Here is a 15,044-nt window from a genome sequence, read left to right on the forward strand (position 1 = left end):
TAAAAAAACTGAGGTAGAAAAAAATGAAAAACTAAAAAAAAGAAAGGATGATTTCGCTATATAGCGACTTTAGGTAAAAAAAAAAAACGAAAATGTTGAAAAAAAAAGAGGCTAATGTCGCTATGGGACATAGCGACATTGCGTCGTTATGGCCCATAGCGACATCAGCCCTTTTTTTTTTTTCAAAATTTTTGTTTTTTTTTTATTGTTGGGTCTTTTTTTTCTCTCAAGATTTATTGTACTAGTTTTTTTTTTAAAAAATTATTTTGTAATTCATTTTTTTTGTGATTTTTATTATTTCCATTTATATAAATAAATTATGTCCCTAGAAATTTTTTTTTCATTTTTTATTATACACTATACACAATTTTTAAATAAAATATATCTGTTAAAAATTATTATATACTCAACAATTCAGTAAATTATTTTACAAAAATTTATTTAATTCTAGTAAATTATTTTTTTAAATTATTAACTTAATTTCTTTTTTTAAAATTTTAATTTATATTATCAATTTCATATAAATTTATATTTATAAATTTATTATTTCTGTAATTTCTTTATTTTATATATAATTTTTTTCCTTTTTATCTATTTAAATATTTATAAAAGTGACGCTATGGCCTATAGCGACATTGTGTCGTCATAGGCCATAACACCACTATTTTTTACTTTTTTTATTTAAATTATTAACTTAATTTCTTTTTTTCAAATTTTAATTTTTATTATGAATTTCATTTAAATTTATATTTATAAAGTTATTTTTTCTGTAATTTCTTTATTTTATACATATTTTTTTTCCCTTTTTATGTATTTAAATATATTTTTTTATTTGAACGTTTTTTTTTAATTATTAACTTAATTTCTGTTTTTCAAAATTTAATTTATATTATGAATTTAATATAAATTTATATTTTTATATTTATCTTCTCTGTAATTTATTTATTTTATATATATATATATATTTTTAATTTTATGTATTTTAATATTTAAATAAGTGACGCTATGACCTATAACATATTATGTCGTTATAGACTATACCGACTTCCTTTTTCGTTTTTTTTAAACTATTTACTTATATTTTTTTTAAAATTTTTATTTTATATTAAAAATGTGACGCTATAAACTATACCAACTTTATGGCTTTTTTAGAGTTAAAAAAATTCACGCGACACCGCTAAAAAATACTCTAAAGGTATACATAATTTTAAAATAATCTCTTTTACCTAAATAATTTGGAAAAATGAGCCAAATTGGTCAATGAGCCCTGTATCCATTGATGACTTGTTAGCCAAAGAGAGCTAGGAACGAGGAATGTGACAACACCGACCTTCACCGTCATTGACTAGCTAGTCTTACACTACACTCATTTTATTCCAATCTCCAACAACCCAAAGTACGTACATAACGCGTTAATTAAATCCACGTTCTAAAATGACACATCACTCTTCTATATGTATAATGTATTCTTCACCATTGCTTCTGACACCATCGCCGTACTTTTTCTAAATCATCAATAATATTTCCGTTATCCACAACAGTGCTCTGCACTAACCAATACCCGCTTCTCCAGGATTCTGTTTTCTTAATATTCACATTTCGACCTCAGTAAATACTGGACTACTGTCTTCGTTTTTCGTTTAATCTACTTCCACCTGAATTTGTGGTGGTTCAAACTTCAAAGCACGAGACTTGGATTCTAATCCATTTTCAAGCCAGTGACAACGCAGGTTAATTTCTGACTTTCTTCTCCATAATTCTTTTTTTATCAAATAATCTGGTTTTGATGTTAATTTGTTGTAATTGGATTTGCGCATTTATTTACAGAAGCAAAAATGGAAGGTGGTTTCTTTGCGGTTCCACCTTGGAAAAAGGGGTCTTGGCAGCAGGAGTTAGGTTCAGATGATGCGGAGGAATTGAAAGCGGTGTCATCTTTGCCACCCTTGGCTGAGCCACCGACACCACGTGAACCCATGGAGTTCTTATCTAGGTCATGGAGTCTCTCTGCCTCCGAAATCTCAAAGGCTCTCTCAGACAAACAAAAACAAATTTTCCTCGATAAGGCCCAAGACACATTGCCACAACCTATTTCCGCACCTCAATTCACAGTAAGCCACCCCCTTAACAAAATTCTTCAAATATACTATTATAATTATTTGAGTACCGATGAATGTAAATGTATATTAATGAATTGAAGTTTGAATAAGAAAATACTAACTATATCTTAGTAACATAAGTTTTGTCCTATATTTGGTTTAACATAATAATGTTTATTCTAGCTTAATGAATCACTGTAAGTTGTAATTTTGAGTTATGAGTACGTGATTGTTACGTGGAAGTTGTAATGTTTAGGTGATGTTTTCGCAGGGAGGGACAGGGAAGATGATAGCATCTGGTAATTGTCGAAGGATGGGTGCGATTGGAAAATGGTTACATCAGAAGCAGCAGAGCAACACGAGCGTTTCCGTAAAGAAGAAAGATCGGGCGCGAGTGGAAAACGCGCGTGTGCATGCGGCGCTGTCCATTGCGGGGCTAGCCTCTGCGGTGGCTGCTGTGGCCGCGACGGAGGACCCTGGCGGTGGCTCTCGTTCCAAATTCGACGTCGCTCTCGCTTCGGCCACGCAACTCTTGGCGTCTTATTGCGTTGAAATGGCGGAGTTAGCCGGCGCGGATCGCGAGCGCGTGGCGTCCACCGTCAGGTCCGCCGTCGATATTCAGACCCCCGGCGATCTAATGACTCTCACCGCTGCAGCTGCGACCGGTATTTGCTCAGTCTAATGCCTTGTTTGGAGACTTAAAATTGATCAAAATAGCTTTTATGTATTGATGATTGATGGTTGCATTATGTATCAGCTTTGCGAGCAGAAGCAGCTCTGACAGCGAGGTTGCCAAAAGAAGCAAAGAAAAATGCTTCTATAAGTCCCTATGATAAGGTGGTAGCGGAAACGCATTGGCTTCGTGCGGTTGATGGTCACATGTTGGAACGTCATCCTCCCTGTCTGGGGGATTTGTTGCAGCTCACAGAAAAAGGTAATCGATTAGGATCATATGGATTCCATTCATAACATTGGATTGGACTGTTTATTAAATTTGTTACTTTAAGTTTAATGACAAACGTTTTAATCCTTAAAATCATGAATAAATGAACTAATATGATCAATGTTGTACTTTCTCCAGGTGCTATACGATGGAAACATGTTCATGTTTATATCAAGAAGTGTCAGGTAACTAATCCTGGCCGAACAACATTTTTTTTATTTTTTTTTTCATTCGGTGGTGGGTTCTTTCTCATAGATTACAATTTGATTTCTCGTATTTTTCAGGTCAAAATTAAGATCAAAAGCAAGCACGTTGGAGGAGCCTTCTCCAAAAAGAATAAATGTGAGCCTTTTTAACATTAACAAGCGTGCAACATGCACCTATCTTCTTTTGTAAATTTACTCTTAACAATGTAGTTAATCTTTTGCAAATTTAGGAACATATGTTCCGTTCTTTTCTTTTGGCTCCAAATTATTTATTTCTGATAGTTATTGCTATTCTCTAATTCTGTGTAACATATTCTGTAACAGGTGTGGTGTATGGAGTCTGTGATAAAGATAATGCATGGCCATATAGAAAAGAAAGGGAAGCGTCAGAAGAGCTTTATTTTGGCCTCAAAACTGCACAAGGTCTTCTGGAATTTAAGTGCCAGAACAAACTCCACAAGCAAAAATGGGTTGAAGGGATTGAGTTTTTACTTCGAAGAGTCAACTCTGTTGAAGCAACAGAGCATTCTCTTGAATTTTTAAGTATTAGTACCAGTACATGATTGTATATGCCTCTAGGTTCTAGAAGAGTGGAACATACAAAATTTTGCCAAACAAATGCTGCCTCTGCATTACAGAAGCAAAGAAACAAAATTGTTCACTGCAGGGGTTGCTTTGACCATCTTTGTTAATAGTAATACAAATTAATAAGCCTAAAATCAGTGTTAAGATATAAAAATTACTGCATCCAATATCAAGGTTTTCTTTTATTTAATTCAACGAGAATAGCTTATTTTATTGTAATTATTTTATAAAGAGAAAAGAGAACAAATATCCAAAACTACACCGTGTTACTCTATGAAAATAAAATCACTTAAATCATCATTATTATATGATCACATTAATTTATGTTAATACAGTTTTATTATGTCTAGAATGACAAATGTTTTCAAGTACTACTAATTAAATTCTCAATGGAGTAGCCTCTTCTCCTCCTCTTTTTTTTTGTATTTATTAAAAAAACACTACTGAAAATTTAATTTGTAATCTTCAATGTTAAAGTGGAGTGTTCTTCCTGGAATGAGTTTATTTAATTTAGTTGAAGGAGTGAGGGACACGAATTCAGAGTTTGCAACTTTGACCTTCCACCCTTTTCTCATTCTTTTATCTTCCTCTTGTTTTCCTTAAAAGGTTTATCGAAAGTATTACCTTAAACTAAAAAAAAGTCTTTTAAGTGTTGAAAAAGAAAAGTTATATATTATCTCTTCAAAGTAATTTATTGTTTATATTTTTGTTTCCATGATATATAAAGGTTTACTTAGTTTCTCTCCAAAATTTGCCAAAATTAAAAAGGAAACTTTTAAGAAATGAAAGGAATGTTATTACACAGTATTTTAAAGAAATATGTTAAGTTAAAAATTATATTCCAAAAAATATTTTGAATTTTAAACAATAATAATAAAAAGTGGAAGTGAAAATTAGTAAGTGTTTATATAAAAGTGAAATTCAACGCTATGCTTCGAGTTCAAATCTTGAATTTAATTATAAAATGACGTTGAGATGAATAACTTTAATGTAATTAAAGTTTTGACAGAGATTAATTTTTGACAAAAACGATAGATATTCTTACTCACATTAACCTCAAAAGTCAAAACAATAACATTATTGCTTTTGCATTTCATACATTAAAACATAAAAACAAGTACTCTAAAACTTTGCAACAATAACCAGTCACAACCTAATTTTGTTATATCACGACTTTCAAATTCTAGCACTCATGTGAGAAATAAATTATACTGACGTTTTTATTGTGCAAATAAAAATATAACAATGACATGATAATATCACTTTTTAAAAATTTTCATTGGAGTTTTTTTAATTTGTATTTGATATGAGAATCTCCAAATTCACTTTTCTAGAATAAATTTACAAATCTTCAAGTGAACCACGTTAAATTCAGATTTAGGTAATTACTATACAAAAAATTCACGAATGTAGGTTTACATATTATAATAACAAACATTTCATTAAATTGAATATGAACATTAAAATTACTATATGCATGGGCATAAGTTTCAAGTCAAATTTCTATCTAAAATGTGAATATAAAAAATAATACTCTAATACCCATTGCGATACCTGTGTATGATAGCAATTAGCACACAATCAGAAGATAGAAACTTTATACTTTTTATGTGTTTAAAGCTTTTTTTTTTTTTTTTTTTTAGTATTTTCCTCTTATACATCCTCATTCTTGCAACTGAAGTGGAATATATATAATGCGGGCTTTCCAAGTAAAACATTGTATCCACTTATAGAGATTCACCCTTTGTATAGTATATAATTGGTGTTTGTCCTCAAAATACGACAGTTTTCTTTTCTTCATATGGCAATACTCGAAGTTCACAATAAGATCTGATAGCGCTTGACAGGCATTGTTTTTCAAGGTTCTGTGATTTCTGCACAAAGCTCTGCAAGTTATCTCTATGGCAAACTCTTTCAACCTACAATTCAGAGAAAAAATGGGGCCAGGGCATACTTAAAGCCATCAGTTAATTATAAAATAAATCACGCCTCTGCTTAATTTTTGAATGTTATTTTACTGCTTCCAATAGTCAAATAAAGTGTGATATACTTAATGGGATCAATGCTAACCTATGAATCTTAGCACAAAGTAAATGTGAATGTTCTCTTTTTAGAATAAGACATCACAATTACATGAAAATCTGTAAGGAAATTCATCTTCAGAGCATAAATCAAATTTTGCATGAGTATAAAGAATTTGATTTTTACGCACCACCAACGAAAAAGTTAACTAATCAGAAATTATAATAAGTATGACTATAAAGTAATTATCATAAAAGCGAACAAACATATAACAAATGTGATGATTTGTGATTGAATAATGATAAAAGAAACTCTAAATTGTTGTCTGTATATAAACTATTTACTCTGACTTTAAAACTAAAGTTAACTTTGAGACTAAGCTAGTACAATGTACATTTTTTACCACAACCTAATACAATCATGAAAAGAGTTTACAAACATCAGGAAAAAAGATTGTAAAAGGAGATTCGTAATAAACAAGAAAAAAGACCAACTGGCACATATCATATATCACACCAGTGGCAACTTATAATTTGTTCATTCCATCTTAATGGCTGTCATAATTCTAGGTAGCGGCATGTATCCGAAATGAATTCTGCAGGCAGACCAGGCAAATAGAGCTTAAAAGCCAAGTAAAACACCCCATAAACAAATGACAACAACCTATAACCCATTCAGACCAAATTCAACATAATCATTTAATAGCGGAAGCAACTAATTGACTAAAATGTAGGCAAAAGATAAACAAGTACTATAAATATTTATGCTCACCATTTGTTCAATAATAGGTCCAGCATTATGTTCTTCAGTCACAAAGTGACTTGTTGCGCCGATTAATTTCACACCTGCATCAACGGCCTGCAAAGATAACCAATCATATTAAACACACAAGATAGGAAGAAAGCATGATAAGTACATAGTCTAACCAATGAAATGTCACCTGTTTAGATGGATTGATACCACTAAATGATGGCAACAGACCATGGTGGATGTTAATTATATCCTTCCCATAACTCCTTAAAAAGGTGCTTGATAGTATCTGCAAAAATAAACCAATAAAAAGGAACGAAAAAAAAAACTGATGTTCCTTTCAATCAAACAGTAACATAACATATACTATAAATGATAATCTTAAGTAAAACTTATAGGGGCAGAGAAGAGCTCTGAGAAAAATCCTCCTAATTTCAAGAGTAAAAAACCAATTACCAGAACCTGTTATGTATTGGAACAGTAATAAACATAATTCCATCAAGTTATTTACCCGAGTATACCTCGCAAGTACTAAGAAATCAGTATTCTGAACCAGCTTTAGGATCTCCGGTTCACTTTTATTCTCTGTTGGTCTTAAGTAATGATAAGGAACACCGTGCATTTCAAGAAAACGAATCACCTCGCTTTCTGGACCTCTGAAATGGTTACTGTTGAATGTACCAAGTAAGTCAATAACTAAGGATTGAAAGAGCTTAAAAATAAATAGAGTAAAAAGAGTATGTTTAGGGCATATAAATTTTAGACTATCATCTTATCATAAGTATTATGTATGGTAAGTCATTCATACCTTACAAGTCACTCCTATGATAATTTTTATTAGTTAACGGTGTAATTTTTTATATAATGAGAATGTTACATAGAAATTAACCTCATAAATAAATTAAAAAGACAAATCAATTTAGTCACGTAGTTTCTGAAATTCAACCTAATTACACAAGTAATATCCACTGAGAGTCTTCCGTCCTGCCATCCATGTAACAAATCAATCAGACAGTGGTCCTGCAACAACATAAAAAAAAACCCTTTATTCTAACACACATTGCATTACATACATGTAACACGATACATACGTATATATTAAAAAGATTAACAGCAGAAGAACATTGATGTATACCTGCTTTGACGCGACAATAGCAATCTTATATTTAGGATCCAGAGCTGGAACCCTTATAACAGATCTCATGGCATTGAATGTTTTAGAGAGCCTCAGAAAATCCTCCTCCATTTGCATTCGAGGCCACACAACAGGGTCAAAAACAAAAACACTGCGAATGTTGAACAAGACAAAGAAATTGGATTTTGTGTGTTCAATACACTTTATGCATATAAAAGAGTATATTTAGAGTACTTTCTAGAGTAGAAGACTCGTTTATTTTGAGGCACAAAAACATCAGCAGCGAGAATGTTGCCACCACGAGAGGCAATGCAATCCGATAGCTTGGCTACAATTCCAACAGTGTCCTACATAAAACCAATTAAGTTGAAATTGTATGGGAAATGGGAATAATAGTATAAAATAAATAACGTAGAAATTGGAACATTGGGTTACGGGGCATTGAAAGACGTGGATTCCATGAGTGAGGAAGGAATTGGAACACGATGGGTTTGGGGGATGAAGAGAACTGTAACTTTTTTTCTTGCTGCCAAATCTGACAACTTGGAAGAGGTTCAAACTAGAACACAGTCTTCGGGGGATGCCCATTTTTCATTTGGCTTTCTCAAAGTTAATCTATTTGGTGGGTTTGTGCTTGTCGTGTGTTTGCTTTGTTTGTACGTACCAGGAATACTTGGAAAAGATATACGTGGTCTGAATCTAAAGGAAAGAATTCTATGGGCTATGTACGCTTGGTCTAAAACAATTGAAAATTTGTTTCCTAAAATATACATGTGTGGTCTAAAACAATGGGGTATGCATGCATAGTCAACTTTATTTCTTACTATCTTACTATTCAATATGTATATGGACTTGAATTGATCTTCATATTTTAGAGGTTTTAATACATGAAAGATGATAATTGTTTTTTTTTTACAGCTGGAAGATGATAATTGTTAAAATACTTAAAAAAAATAGTAAACTGACAGTTTGATCGTGGTAAACTTTATCACATTAGTTCCTAAAATTTCAAAGGCAATATATCAGGGAATATCACATTTCTTTTAATTACTAAATCAAATTCTGGGTTAAGAATTCAATTTAATAATTAAAAAAACGTTAAAACTAAATAGATATAACTTTTTTTAATGATTACGTAAATATACATAACTATTATTAACATGATTAAAAGAGCACATAAATTATACGGAGTAACATTTTAGGGGTAATGACTTTACTGCTTTTTATTCTCTTAATAAAGAGAATGGTATTGCTGTTAAAAGCCCATAAAAATAGACAAAACGTACATTTCAAAATAAATTTATCACCTTTCAATTTCAAAATTATTAAAGTATCATTAAATTTATAACAATATAAATAATATTTCTTTGTGTTAAGAGATGTTGAGATATGTAAAAAAAAAGAACGTTGATACATTATTTTGATTTTTTTATCAATATATTTTTCTGAGTTTATTTCTTTGTTTCTTTATTTTCCTTTATTCTATTTTAATTGATTTCATTAGGAAAGTTTAATAATTATTGATTTATTTATCAAAAATAACTTGATCATAATAAATATTTTGCATATAAAAATAATAAATAATTATACAAATTGTTCAGTAGTAATATACAGGAACAGGGGCAATCATCCATCCTATTGTATCTTAAAGCAAGCCCTAATAAAATAAATGGGCCAGTAAGCCCAAAGAAATGGGCCGAGGAACCCGAGCAAGCAAAACCCTCGCTTTTCATCTCTATCCCGCGCCAGGTTTTTTCCTCTGTATGTTGTTGCTTCACCGCACGCAGTCTCGCCTCGGGCACTCTCTTCTCCGCTTCCAAACTTCATCACCACACAGGTTCTCTCCCTATCCCTCATTTCCTTCTTCACACCAATCCACAGCCATCCCAAAACGTCGTCGTCTTAACTCTATTCTCCTCTTTCCATTTCCTCGTTTTCATTTCACGATCTGAAACCCTTACTTTCGTTGCAGCTTCCGCCACCACGTGACGGAAATGGCGAGCGAGGGCGGCAAGAGCTTCGCGCGCCGGGACCGCCTCCGCGAGATCGAGTCGAAGGTCCAGAAATGGTGGGAAGAGAAAGAGGTTTTCCGCGCTGAGCCCGGCGAGAAACCTCCCTCGCCGGGGGAGAAATTCTTCGGTAACTTTCCCTTTCCTTACATGAACGGTTACCTCCACCTCGGCCACGCCTTCTCCCTCTCCAAACTTGAGTTCGCCGCCGCCTTCCACCGCCTCCGCGGCGCCAACGTCCTACTCCCCTTTGCCTTCCACTGCACCGGCATGCCGATTAAAGCCTCCGCTGACAAACTCGCCCGCGAAATCGCCCAATTCGGCGACCCGCCGGTGTTCCCCGGCGAAAAAGAAGAGCAACAACAACAGCAACCAGAGGAACAGGAACAAGAAGCTTCCAACGCCGCTCCGGATAAATTCAAGGGAAAGAAGTCAAAGGTTGCTTCGAAGTCAACGGGGCAGGTTTACCAGTGGGAGATTTTGCGTAGTGTGGGGATTTCCGATGCTGAGATTTCGAAATTTCAGGATCCTTATAAGTGGCTTTCTTACTTTCCACCTTTGGCTGTGGAGGACCTTAAGGCTTTTGGATTGGGTTGTGATTGGAGGAGGTCGTTTATTACTACTGATATGAACCCTTATTTTGATTCCTTTGTGAGGTGGCAGATGAGGAAGTTGAAGTCCATGGGGAAGGTTGTGAAGGATGTGAGGTATACTGTTTTCTCTCCTTTGGATGGTCAACCTTGTGCTGATCATGATAGGGCTAGTGGTGAGGGAGTTCAGCCGCAAGAGTATACTATTATCAAGATGGAGTTGGTTGCTCCTTTTCCTGAGAAGCTTAAGGTTTTGGAGGGAAGGAAGGTGTTTCTTGCTGCTGCAACTTTGAGACCTGAGACTATGTATGGTCAAACCAATGCTTGGGTATTGCCGGATGGTAAGTATGGGGCTTTTGAAATCAATGAGAGTGAGGTGTTCGTTGTTGCTCATAGAGCGGCTCTTAACCTTGCCTACCAGAACCACTCGCGGGTTCCGGAAAAACCCTCTTGCTTGCTTGAGCTCACTGGCCGTGACTTGATTGGACTTCCATTGAAGTCTCCTCTTTCCGTCAATGAGGTTATTTATGCGCTTCCCATGTTGTCTATTTTGATGGATAAGGGTACTGGGGTTGTCACCAGTGTGCCTAGTGATGCTCCTGATGACTACATGGCCTTGCATGATTTGAAGGCAAAACCCGCGTTCAGGGAGAAGTATGGGGTTAAGGATGAATGGGTGATGCCGTTTGAGATTGTGCCCATCATTGATATTCCGCAGTTTGGGAATAAGTGTGCCGAGACCGTTTGCTTGCAGATGAAAATCAAAAGCCAGAATGATAAGGAAAAGCTTGCAGAAGCCAAGAAGCAAACGTACTTGAAAGGATTCACTGAAGGGACGATGATTGTTGGGGAATTTGCTGGTAGAAAAGTTCAGGAAGCTAAACCCTTGATTAGGAACAAGCTTTTGGAAACAGGTCGGCATTCGCTTTCACACTTTATATATATATATATATATATATATATATATATAGTCTATTATTATTGTTTTACTTGTATAACTCATAATTTATAAAGATTGGCTACAACTTCCTACGTGATGCAACAATCTTTGAGTTTAGGTTATATAGGGATAATATTAAACTGCAATAATAATGAATCAAAATTAAACTGTTTATTATTTTGTATTTTTATATGTAATTGTAAATTCTTGATAATTTTTTTTTTTAATTTGTGTGCCTATATTGTCCTTTGTCATCTTGCGGCAATTGCTAAATTTTTTGGTTCCACACTTCCAGGTCAGGCTATTGTCTACAGTGAGCCAGAGAAACGGGTGATGTCAAGATCTGGTGATGAATGTGTTGTAGCCCTTACGGATCAGTGGTACATTACATATGGAGAATCAGAATGGAGGAAGTTAGCTGAGGAGTGCCTTTCTAACATGAGCCTGTATTCTGATGAGACACAACATGGATTTGAGCACACGTTAGGCTGGTTGAACCAGTGGGCTTGCTCGCGATCATTTGGCCTTGGGACACGCATACCATGGGATGAACAGTTCCTGGTGGAGTCTTTATCTGATTCCACCATTTACATGGCCTATTACACTGTAGCACACCATTTGCAGAATGGTGACATGTATGGATCCAGTGAGTCTTCCATCAAACCTCAACAACTGACCCATGATGTCTGGGAATATATTTTCTGTGGTGGGCCATATCCCAAGTCAACCGATATTTCATCATCCCTTTTAGACAGAATGAAGCGGGAATTTGAGTATTGGTATCCATTTGATCTTCGAGTATCTGGTAAGGATCTCATCCAGAATCATCTTACCTTCTGCATTTACAACCATACTGCAATTATGGCCAAGCATCACTGGCCTCGTGGGTTTAGATGCAATGGACACATAATGCTCAATTCTGAGAAGATGTCCAAGTCCACTGGAAATTTCAGGACGTTACGTCAGGCAATTGAGGAGTTCTCTGCCGATGCTACTCGGTTCTCTTTGGCTGATGCTGGTGATGGTGTTGATGATGCAAATTTTGTCTTTGAGACTGCAAATGCTGCAATTCTTCGGCTTACCAAAGAGATTGCATGGTATGAGGATAATCTGGCAGCAGAATCTTCCATGAGAACTGGTCCCCCATCTACTTATGCTGATCGTGTGTTTGCCAATGAGATTAATATTGCTGTCAAGACAACTGAGCAAAATTACTCCAACTACATGTTTCGAGAAGCTCTCAAGAGTGGCTTTTATGATCTTCAGACTGCTAGGGATGAGTATAGGTTCTCATGTGGGGTTGGAGGTTATAATCGTGACTTGGTGTGGCGTTTTATGGATGTGCAGACACGTCTAATAGCACCCATCTGTCCGCATTATGCAGAATTTATTTGGAGAGAGCTTCTGAAGAAGGATGGTTTTGTGGTGAATGCAGGCTGGCCGACAGCTGAAGCTCCTGATCTCACACTGAAGAGTGCCAACAAATATCTGCAGGACTCAATTGTTTTGATGAGGAAGTTGCTTCAGAAGCAACTTTCGGGCTCAAAGAAGGGTAATAAGAAAGCTCCTCCAGTTGCATCACCAGCAGAAAACAAGGTGACAGGCTTGATATATGTAAATGAACAGTTTGATGGTTGGAAAGCCGAGTGCCTGAGTATTCTTCAGAACAAATTTAACAGGGATACTCGAAGTTTTGCTCCAGACTCTGAGATATTGGAGGCTTTACAGAAGAGTTCTGTTGGTCAATCTTCAAATTTTAAGCAAATCCAAAAGCTTTGTATGCCTTTCTTGAGGTTTAAGAAAGAGGAAGCAATTGCACTTGGGGCTCAAGCCCTGGATTTGAGATTGCCATTTGGTGAAATTGAGGTTCTTAAGGAAAACTTGGACTTGATCAAGAGACAGATAGGTCTAGAAGATGTGGAAATTTTATCTGCAGCAGATGCTGATTCCTTGGCCAGAGCTGGATCATTAGCTTCTTTATTAAATCAAAATCCTCCATCCCCTGGAAATCCAACTGCCATCTTTTTAACTCAGTAGCTACTGGGGTGAGTTTCTGGAATTTTCTCTTTCTTAAACTAAGTTCATAGTTCCCACTTTGTTCTTTTTTTGTCATCTAAACGCAAATGTAATTTATTTTTATTTGATATATATATATATACAAGGATTTGTTACTAAATGAAGTGTTGTAAAAAATAAAATTGGGCTGATGTGAGGTGTAAATGCTTTTTTCTATTTTTATTCCCCTCTATTTGTCTCATTGGGTCATATATTTGTATAACTTTACTGCCCAGCTGAGTAAATTAACTTGGAAATTATCTATTCATGATGTATGCACATAATAGGAATTGCAGTTCCTGAGAAACTTGAGTAAATTAACTTGGAAATTATGTATTCCTGATGTCTAACATTATCTTGTGGGTACATTACTTCGTTTACAGATTTATTATAGATGCTATAGAAGATTTATCTGTAATTTAGAAAGTCGGCATTCTCGTTATAACCGAAAATATTAGAGCAAATTACATCAAATACCCCCTGAAGTTTGTTGGTATTACTGATGCATCCCTTCCTATTTTTTTTATGCTACACATGCACCCCCTAATCTTTGTTACCCCGTTATGGATGCACCCTCTCCCTTGCAAACGGTGTTAATTCTGTTTATTTTGTTATTCACATGGTTTTTAATGAAAAATTCAAGGACAAAATTTCCTTTATCATTTAAAACCTTGACACCACCAAAATAACCGGGAGGAAGCTATATACTCATTATTTGTGGCCAACATTTGTACACATTTCGTTCTTTGAGTGAGTTTCGTTAATTGTTTTGAGTTTCGTTATTAATTTTTGTATCAGTGTTATGTTTGGAAAACGTAGGAGGTACATGTATAGACCTTGTAAAGTAAGGAGGTGCATGTGTAATAGCTTTAATATCTCAGGGTACACGTGTTTTTGCTTTAACAAACAATAAACCTCAGGAGGTGCCTGTGTAATTACAGTAAACCTCGGGTGTTACTGTAATTACCTCGTAATATTATTGCCTCCTTGATATTGCATTAGTTTCCTCTGAATTTTTTTGTCAAAGTTCGTTTTTAATGATATTATTGTCTGGATGCAAACTTGCTCATTCATGTGATTGTCATTTATAGGTTGCAATAGTACTCACTCCACCGAGGAATGTGTGGTATGATTATCCTGATCTCTATCGTGCTTTGTTGGTGATTGAGGAAGTTGAATTTTTTGTGGATAACAGAAGATTTTGTCAGAAATTGCTGACGTAGAGTTCTGGTTTGCTGACATCCTACTTTCTAAAGCCCTGAAAGATATCTCTTGTCAGCTTTTAATTTTATTACTCCTTTAGTTTCCTTCATTGTTTGCTCTACATCTTCATGGCCAAGTTGTCAGTTTTCTGACTATCTGGAAATTACATTTTGTTCCTTAGTGTTCTTTTGGATGAGTTATTTTATTTGAGAACGGTATTAAATCATACTTAAATGTTGATCTAATTATAATTGTTTTCATATTGGATTTTGGACTTTATTTCCTACTTTGACATGCAATATTGGACTTGTTTGGATAAATTTCTTCTGAAAAAAGTGAAAAGTAAGAAGTAAAAATAAAATAAGGTTATCAATGAGCTAAATTTATTTTATGCATAAGTTAGTTTAACTTAAGAAGAAATTTAATCTTTTTGTTTTCTTAGATCTGTTTTCAAAGAAGTTTATTTAAACATGCATGGACTTACTTTTATTGTTAACGTGTTTTTTTTTC

General features: G+C 34.6%; 3 protein-coding genes across 4 annotated transcripts; 2 read left to right on the forward strand and 1 right to left on the reverse strand.

The window, feature by feature from the left end:
- The first annotated feature begins 1,437 nt into the window (after positions 1-1,437).
- LOC109800943 (VAN3-binding protein) lies at positions 1,438-4,025 on the forward strand. Its single transcript, XM_020361880.3, has 7 exons — positions 1,438-1,730; positions 1,828-2,108; positions 2,368-2,761; positions 2,854-3,030; positions 3,178-3,224; positions 3,324-3,381; positions 3,570-4,025. Exons 2-7 carry the CDS (start codon positions 1,836-1,838, stop codon positions 3,806-3,808), a joined length of 1,188 nt encoding a protein of 395 aa, XP_020217469.2. The 5' UTR covers positions 1,438-1,730; positions 1,828-1,835; the 3' UTR covers positions 3,809-4,025.
- A 1,219-nt stretch (positions 4,026-5,244) lies between these two features.
- Positions 5,245-8,435, reverse strand: LOC109799804 (formyltetrahydrofolate deformylase 2, mitochondrial). 2 transcript variants are annotated; one of them, XM_020360440.3, is made up of 8 exons: positions 8,173-8,428; positions 7,972-8,084; positions 7,738-7,888; positions 7,549-7,622; positions 7,114-7,270; positions 6,793-6,891; positions 6,624-6,710; positions 5,245-5,749 (listed from the first exon to the last, which is right to left on the reverse strand). In XM_020360440.3, exons 1-8 carry the CDS (start codon positions 8,323-8,325, stop codon positions 5,603-5,605), a joined length of 981 nt encoding a protein of 326 aa, XP_020216029.1. In that variant the 5' UTR covers positions 8,326-8,428; the 3' UTR covers positions 5,245-5,602. The 2 variants fall into 2 exon arrangements, with proteins under 2 accessions (XP_020216029.1, XP_029127648.1); XM_029271815.2 differs by lacking the exon at positions 5,245-5,749 and adding an exon at positions 6,122-6,447 and having other exon boundaries at positions 8,173-8,435.
- Positions 8,436-9,418: 983 nt separating this feature from the next.
- LOC109800000 (ATP binding/leucine-tRNA ligases/aminoacyl-tRNA ligase) lies at positions 9,419-14,813 on the forward strand. The gene is made up of 4 exons (XM_020360675.3): positions 9,419-9,574; positions 9,710-11,250; positions 11,572-13,321; positions 14,423-14,813. Exons 1-3 carry the CDS (start codon positions 9,429-9,431, stop codon positions 13,311-13,313), a joined length of 3,429 nt encoding a protein of 1,142 aa, XP_020216264.2. The 5' UTR covers positions 9,419-9,428; the 3' UTR covers positions 13,314-13,321; positions 14,423-14,813.
- The last annotated feature ends 231 nt before the right edge of the window (positions 14,814-15,044 follow it).

This window comes from Cajanus cajan, chromosome 11, assembly GCF_000230855.2.
Source record: "Cajanus cajan strain Asha chromosome 11, NIPB_CcT2T_4, whole genome shotgun sequence".
Taxonomy (NCBI): domain Eukaryota; kingdom Viridiplantae; phylum Streptophyta; class Magnoliopsida; order Fabales; family Fabaceae; genus Cajanus; species Cajanus cajan.

Coding starts and splice junctions, on each gene's coding strand:
- LOC109800943 (XM_020361880.3), top strand. CDS start 1,836: ATGGAAGGTGGTTTCTTTGCGGTTCCACCTTGGAAAAAGGGGTCTTGG. Junction 2,109..2,367: donor TTTCCGCACCTCAATTCACA/GTAAGCCACCCC, acceptor ATGTTTTCGCAG/GGAGGGACAGGGAAGATGAT. Junction 3,031..3,177: donor GTTGCAGCTCACAGAAAAAG/GTAATCGATTAG, acceptor TACTTTCTCCAG/GTGCTATACGATGGAAACAT.
- LOC109799804 (XM_020360440.3), bottom strand. CDS start 8,325: ATGGGCATCCCCCGAAGACTGTGTTCTAGTTTGAACCTCTTCCAAGTT. Junction 6,711..6,792: donor GTATCAATCCATCTAAACAG/GTGACATTTCAT, acceptor TTATCTTTGCAG/GCCGTTGATGCAGGTGTGAA. Junction 5,750..6,623: donor GACCTATTATTGAACAAATG/GTGAGCATAAAT, acceptor TCTGAATTGTAG/GTTGAAAGAGTTTGCCATAG.
- LOC109800000 (XM_020360675.3), top strand. CDS start 9,429: ATGGGCCGAGGAACCCGAGCAAGCAAAACCCTCGCTTTTCATCTCTAT. Junction 9,575..9,709: donor CAAACTTCATCACCACACAG/GTTCTCTCCCTA, acceptor CTTTCGTTGCAG/CTTCCGCCACCACGTGACGG. Junction 11,251..11,571: donor GAACAAGCTTTTGGAAACAG/GTCGGCATTCGC, acceptor CCACACTTCCAG/GTCAGGCTATTGTCTACAGT.